Here is a 7,412-nt window from a genome sequence, read left to right on the forward strand (position 1 = left end):
GTATATATTTGTGTGTGTGTGTGTGTGTGTGTGTGTGTGTGTGTGTGTGTGTGTGTGTGTGTGTGTGTATATATTTATATATATAATTAACAATTCATAATTCAGAAAATTATAAATTACAACAAACAGTACAACAAACACAATTATAATGTATAAACTTTAAAATGTAATAATAATATGTATATATTACAGTAATAAAAACTCGATTTTTGTTAATTGTTATAAAAGTCTCTATATAAATATTGTTTTTATTTATATAAATAAACAGTAAATATCACATATGATATGCCAAAAATAATAATAATTATAATTAACAATTCATATTCTCCCTCTCTCTCAGCGTCTCGCTCTCTCTCAGTCTCTCTCTCTCTCTCCCTCTCTCAGTGTCTCTCTCTCAGTCTCTCTCTCTCAGTCTCTCTCTGTCTCTCAGGAACACGGTGTTCCCTCAGTAGCATCTCTGTTGTAACTGGAGCTCTCTGTGTTGAAGGCTGAGGAACGCAGTCAAACTCGTGACGGAGCTGCAGAAAGTGGGTCATGGCCATGGAAACGTGTGGCGACGTCAAACCCGAGTCCAGACCGGATCCCTGAGAGTGTGTGTGTGTGTGTGCGCGAGTGTGTAAGTGAGTGAGTGTGTGTGAGTGTGTGTGTGTGTGTGCGAGTGTGTAAGTGAGTGAGTGTGTGTGTGTTTGTGTGTGAGTGAGTATGTGTGTGTGAGTATATGTGTGTGTGTGTGTGTGTGTGTGTGTGTGTGTTGATCACCTCCAGCGGTTGACACCGCGGTTGGAGGCACCGGCGAACCAGGGGTCCAGGAAGTAAACACAGCGCAGCGTATCGGAGCCCCTGGCGGCCTCCAGCAGAGCCGGGTTATCATGCAGACGCAGACCCTTCCGGAACCAGTGGATGGAGTTAATGGACATGATGCAGATCACAAGCAGAAGCTGAACCTATAGACAGAGCTTTATTAACATTCCATTCATTTACATCATTAAAATCAATTATTATAACACATTAACAAGTCTTCATGTATTATTCATTTAATGTGCTGAGAATAATTATTGATCATAATAATAAAATGTAAATATTATTAATAAAATACTGTTTTCATAATTAGATACTACTTTAAATAATAATAAAAAAATATATTTAATTGTTGTGTTGCTAAAATATTTTCATGTATTATTAGATATATTTAGATTATATTTTTATATAATATGAAATAATTCTTAAAAATGCAAAAGCATTTACTGTTTATGTAACAAAATGACGCAATAAAAAGCAGTTCATTGGTTGTTCATTTATTAACATTTAATTAATTATAATTAAAATCAAGTATTATCATTAATATCAAATTAAACCATATAAAATTTTAAGCAATATTACATTAACGTGTTAATAAAAATGCTGATAAAACTTATATATATATATATATAATAAAAATATATTAAGAATCTAACATTAACTAAAGCATACATACATACATACATACATTTATGCTTATTATAATATTTTATATATTATTACACTTTAGATGTTTTAAATTATATTAATATGATATAAAATAACAAAGTATTTGACGTTTATTTACTTTCTATGTAGCAAAATGACACGGAATATAAACCAACACATAAAATATTATTTTTAATTAAAGATAAAAGCCCTTGCATACATGATCAACATAAACTTAGAGTTTTACACATAATTTTGCATATTTAATAACGTGACCCTCAATCCTAAAACTGGGTCATTACAGTCAGCGTCGCTTACGTCACAAAACGCCATAGAAACCTGATAAACAAACAAAAGGCGCTCTTATATTTCGAGTTTGAACCAAATAGTGCGATTTTTAATAAATGCGTCACGGGTTCGCTTTTTATGTAACTTCTTTGTCTGTTTATATTGCATAAATATATGAAATAAGCCGCGAGTTTGAGAAGCGGCACTCACCTGAGGCGTTACTGATGCGGGCAAATGAGTTTATGTTATAAAATCATCTCAGAGTTTATGAAGATGTGCCAGCAGAACCGCTGCAGACCCGCTCAGTCCACCAAAGTCCACTTACATAAAACCGGGCTAAATCAGAGCAGGTTTACATAACGCTTCAGCGCACTGCGCATGCGCCGACACCCTGAGCACAGACACGAACACACTAGATCTACATTTGTAACGTTTTAGAGGTCGTAGAGATAGATTTGCGGCTGTAGATCTCTATTGGGTTTACGTTAAGTCTCTATAAACAAAAATACATACAATATACATATGAAAAGACTAAGATAATCACTTTACGTGGAGCGTTTAAAGCGATCTATAGTTGCAGCTATGCTGCCTGCGAGCCGCCGTGATACGTCACGCAGCTCGTGCCCCACATATGGAGGCCGCTCATTGGTCCGCGCCGAGGTGACGTCAAAATATCCCTCTCACGTTTATGCGGCGTGGATGAAAAGAGCTTTGCGAGTCATTCTGAAGGGTTTTGAACAATAAATGCCGTTTAGCGTGATTTTAAGACGCGATCCCGCCGTTCGTTTGTTATTTATGCTCGTTAGTAATGCTGTAATAGTCGGGTTTCCCGAAGACACCTTACCCCGCCTTATAAGCTCATCCGCCGTCTGATTGGTCGCATCCTCAGACACCCGGATGATCACAAGCGCGACTCTATAGAGCGCCATTTTGGCTCTGAGGGCGCGGTTTCAGTACGGCACAGTAGAAGAGCTTAGAAGAGCTGGAAACTGTGCGAATGATGCCTTCAGTGCTAATGAGAAACGGAAAACGATCTTATTTACGATGTAATTTTACACGATAAATAAAGTAAACATGGGTTCTTTCATACGTTGACATATATATTACATTATAGGATAATATTTTCGACTTTTTTTCTAACTTATGAAAGTTACTACACAAAGTGTATAATTATTAAAAACGTGTAATAATAGTGGATATATTTTTTTCCGACAATTATTTTCTGTACTGTGTATAGAAATTTGCTGTGCTTTATGTTTTTACTGTAATATTTTGCTGCTGCTACGCTATAAATCCCATAGTTGCTCTACTTTAGAGTATATATGTGTGTGTGTGTGTATATATATATATATATTATAGATCAGTGGTTACATCCTATTATTTAGTGTCAAATTGGCTCTTCTTGAATGTTTGTTGCTGTTTAGATTTTAACCCTAAAACAATCGTTCCTTTATTTTTAAACAATTTTAAAGCATAAACTGAGTGAAGACTGCGTTAATTAGAGCGGTTCGGTGTGTTTTGTTCAGGCGCTCGCCGGGGCGCTTTGTTTTGGGGTCCTTCCTCGCAGCTCCGCGGCAGTCTCGCAGCAGTCGCTCGTCGGGAGCGTTTTAATATTTGCCGTTTTTGCGGATTTTTCATTCATATCTTGATCTCCCTGCTGACTGGTCGTCGGGTTTGTGTTTGTGCCGCAGCAGAGATGAATCTGGAGTTGCTCGGTGAGATCTGCGGGTTGTTAGCTCGGCGCTAGCCGCTGCTAGCCGTCTGTGATGTTTATAAACATTCAGTGGAAACTTACTGATTATTGTTTAACGGAGTATTTATGAGGAGCTTTCTCTTTCAGTGCTCGTTTAACGATGTATTTTATTATATGTATACAGCTTTCGGTTCTCTGATAGGAACTGACAGGTTAATTCATATTCATAATTATATTAATACAGATTGTGTGAATTAATTTTCTGTCGTTGTTGCTGTAAAATAACGCTGTAATTTATCAAAATACATTTTCTATCTTGCAGAGTCGTTCGGGCAGAATTATCCAGAGGTACAGCAACAACATATATAGTGTATTTGTCATTATAAAGTATATGTGTGTGTGTGCTTTTATAATTATATGTGTAATGTGTATATTTAAATTAATTAAAAATGTATTTACATATTTATACATGTACATAGTTTATAATCTCTGTATATCATTTATTATATATATATTATTTCTTTTGTTTTTATAATTATATTACATACAATGTATACATAATTTATGCAAAACTATATATACATTTAAATATATATTTATATATTTTTATTGTAATTTCTTTGCAAAAAAAATTTAATATATATATATACATTTAAACCTATACATTTAATTATGTATATAGTTTTATATAAAAATTTATATATTTATGTCATGTATGTATATAGATATATATAGTTACAGTTATATATATAATTTCCTTTAAATATATTATTTAATTAGTTTTTATAATTTCAATACATTATACATTTTAAGAAAAAAAAATGCATATACAGTTGTGCTCATAAGTTTACATACCCCCTGTAGAATATGCAAAATGTTAATAATTTTCACAAAATAAGAGGGATCATGAAAATTGCATGTTCTTTTTTTATTTTGTACTGTCTCTAATAAGCTATTTCACATAACAGATGTTAATATGTACTCCACAAGACAAAATAATAGCTGAATTTATCAAAATTACCCCATTCAAAAGTTTACGTATTAAATCTTAATGCTGTGTGTAATTTCCTGGATGATCCTTGTGGTAATTGTTTCTATATGTGTGTGTGTGTGTGTGTGTGTGTGTGTGTGTGTGTGTGTGTGTGCACGGGGGGGGCTCTGGACTGCATCAGTATGGCTCTGACCTGCACGTTTAACCGCTGGGGGACGCTGCTCGCTGTTGGCTGCAATGACGGACGCATCGTCATCTGGGACTTTCTGACGCGAGGAATCGCCAAAATCATCAGCGCACACATACACCCCGTCTGCTCGCTCAGGTACACACACACTCACTCGCACACTCACTCACTCTTACACACACACACACACACACACTCACTCACTCTCACAGACACACACTTCACTCACACAGAGACACACACTTCACTCACACACACACACACTCTCACACACACACACACACACTCTCACTCTCACATAGACGTGTCCCTCACTGAGTGTCTGCTGTGGTTCAGCTGGAGCAGAGATGGACACAAGCTGGTGAGTGCCTCCACGGATAACATCGTGTCTCAGTGGGACGTCCTGACGGGAGACTGCGACCAGCGCTTCCGCTTCCCCTCGCCCATCCTCAAGCTGCAGTACCACCCCAGAGACATGTGAGTATCCTCACTTCCTGTGCCACGCGCATGACTTCCTGTGAGTGAGCAAGAGTGTGACTCTGTGTTTCAGGGACAAGGTTCTGGTGTGTCCCATGAAGTCTGCGCCGGTCCTGCTCACGCTGTCCGACGCCAAACACGTTGTGCTTCCGGTGGACGACGACTCCGACCTGAACGTGGTGGCGGCATTCGACCGGCGCGGAGACTACATCTACACCGGCAACGCTAAGGGGAAGGTCAGAGGTCACACATGTGAGTGTGAGTGTGAGTGTGTGAGACTGAGATGTCCATCTAACGTGTCGGTCTGTCCAGATTCTGGTGCTGAACACAAACAAGCAGGACCTCGTGGCGTCGTTCAGAGTGACCACAGGGACCAGCAACACCACCGCCATCAAATCCATCGAGTTCGCACGCAAGGGCAGGTCAGAGGTCACACCAGCATTCACACGGACGCAATAAAATAATATTAATATACTAACTATAGATTAACTAACAATAAAACATTTAAAATAATATAATATTAATAAACCATGCCAAACTATTTATTTATTTATTTACCACAATAACATAATATAAAATAATAAACTGATGTCAAACTATTAATTTATTTAATTTAATTGTAATATTATTGTCATTTTTATATTGGTGTTATTTTTTATCTTATTATTATATAAGGCTCATAAAAAAATAATACAAAAAATAGTAAATGATGGCAAACTAGTTGTTTATTTTGTTTAATTATATAGTTGTAGTTTTTTTAGTTTTTTTATTTTAAAAGTTATTTTATATTGTTGTTGTTATTTGTATTTTTTATTTGTCTTGTTAATATACTTAAAGATAATATAAAAATAATAATAGTAAACTATAATTATTATTATTTATATCATTAATTATTTAATAATTACTTATTTGTACTGTTATTTTATCTGATAATAACATTTATTATAATTTTTTACTGTTATTGTTATTTTTACAAGTCTCATTAAAATGCAGAAGATATAAAGAAATGATGATAAAACAATGCTGAACTATTTATTTATTTTCATTTATTTTTTTATTTAATTATCAGATCATTATAAATGTTTTAGTTGTATTATGTTTATGTCTCATTAAAATACACAATATAAAAAATAATAATAAATGATGCCAAGCTATTTATTACATTTTTATTATTACTTTAATTATACTGTGATTATAATATTATTATTAATTTTTAATGGTATTGTTGTTTTTGTAAGTTTTATTAATGTACATATCATAATAAAATAAATCATAATAAATGATGATGCCAAACTATTTTATTATTGTTTTATGTCATTTTAATATTAACATTAATGTGTATAAATGATGGCAAACTAAAGAAGCCGTGGTTTAAAAATAGTATTCTTCCACCAAACAATGTAGCTCCTCAGAAACAGTTGTGGTTGTAACAAAGTGGTTGCCGAGCAACAGACAAACGTAAACAAAGGTGTATGTTACTTTGTAGAGTCATTTACAACAGCTTCGAACGCGGCTCAGCCAATCAGAATCAAGCACCGGAACTATCCGCTTTATAATATTCAATTTTATTATTATTTTATGTAATTATAATAATATTTTTAATGTTTGTTATTATTATTTGTATAAGTCTCATTAAAATACTTCAGATAATATAAGAAATAGTAATAAACAATGCAAAACTATTTATTTAATTATAATAAATAAACAATATAATATAAATGTTATTTGTGTAAGTACATAATATAAGTAATAAACAATGACGCAAAACTATTTAATTATAATATTAGTATAAATGTGTAAGGTAATATAAGAAATTGTAATAAATGATGATACCACATTACATATTTTATTTTTAAAATTGTTTTAAATGTTTTAATTATAATATTATTATATTACATAAATCTCATTAAAAGGTTCATTGTTTTGAATAAATAAATAAATTATTATTATGTTTTCAGTACGGATTAATATCAAGATGAGTGTTAGCAGTATTGTGAGTATATGTGCGTCATGTGATCGTCCTCTCGTCCCGCAGCTGTTTCCTCATCAACACAGCGGACCGCATCATCCGCGTCTACGACGGCCGCGAGATCATGACGTGCGGCAGAGACGGAGAACCTGAGCCCATGCAGAAGCTGCAGGACCTGGTCAACAGGTGTGTGTGTGTGTGTGTGTGTGTGTGTGTGTCACAATCATTGTGTGTGTGTGTGTGTGTGTGTGTGTGTGTGTGTATAGTGTGTGTATAGTGTGTGTATAGTGTGTGTCTGTGTGTATAGTGTGTGTGTTTGTGTGTGTATGTGTGTATATTGTGTGTGTGTGTGGGTGTGTGT

At 34.5% G+C, this 7,412-nt stretch overlaps 2 protein-coding genes across 2 annotated transcripts in view; one reads left to right on the plus strand and one right to left on the minus strand.

Annotated features, from left to right (window-relative positions):
* The window catches only part of LOC107698304 (cryptochrome-1-like), a 19,312-nt gene extending 16,756 nt beyond the window's left edge, over window positions 1-2,556 (minus strand). Inside the window, exons 1-2 of the mRNA XM_016499260.1 lie at window positions 1,945-2,556; window positions 760-944 (exon numbers count right to left, since the gene is read on the minus strand). Coding sequence (XP_016354746.1) covers window positions 760-917 — 158 coding nt within the window. The 5' untranslated portion in view covers window positions 918-944; window positions 1,945-2,556. The remainder of the gene's footprint in view (window positions 1-759; window positions 945-1,944) is intronic.
* A 2,026-nt stretch (window positions 2,557-4,582) lies between these two features.
* The window catches only part of rbbp5 (retinoblastoma binding protein 5), a gene marked incomplete at its 5' end in the record, with an annotated part of 9,662 nt that continues 6,832 nt past the window's right edge, over window positions 4,583-7,412 (plus strand). Inside the window, 5 exons of the mRNA XM_016499241.1 lie at window positions 4,583-4,743; window positions 4,942-5,082; window positions 5,156-5,318; window positions 5,395-5,504; window positions 7,118-7,237. Of these exons, the coding sequence (XP_016354727.1) occupies window positions 4,583-4,743; window positions 4,942-5,082; window positions 5,156-5,318; window positions 5,395-5,504; window positions 7,118-7,237 (695 nt within the window). The remainder of the gene's footprint in view (window positions 4,744-4,941; window positions 5,083-5,155; window positions 5,319-5,394; window positions 5,505-7,117; window positions 7,238-7,412) is intronic.

The sequence above is a fragment of the Sinocyclocheilus anshuiensis genome, unplaced genomic scaffold (assembly GCF_001515605.1).
Source record: "Sinocyclocheilus anshuiensis isolate Anshui unplaced genomic scaffold, SAMN03320099.WGS_v1.1 scaffold2216, whole genome shotgun sequence".
NCBI lineage: Eukaryota > Metazoa > Chordata > Actinopteri > Cypriniformes > Cyprinidae > Sinocyclocheilus > Sinocyclocheilus anshuiensis.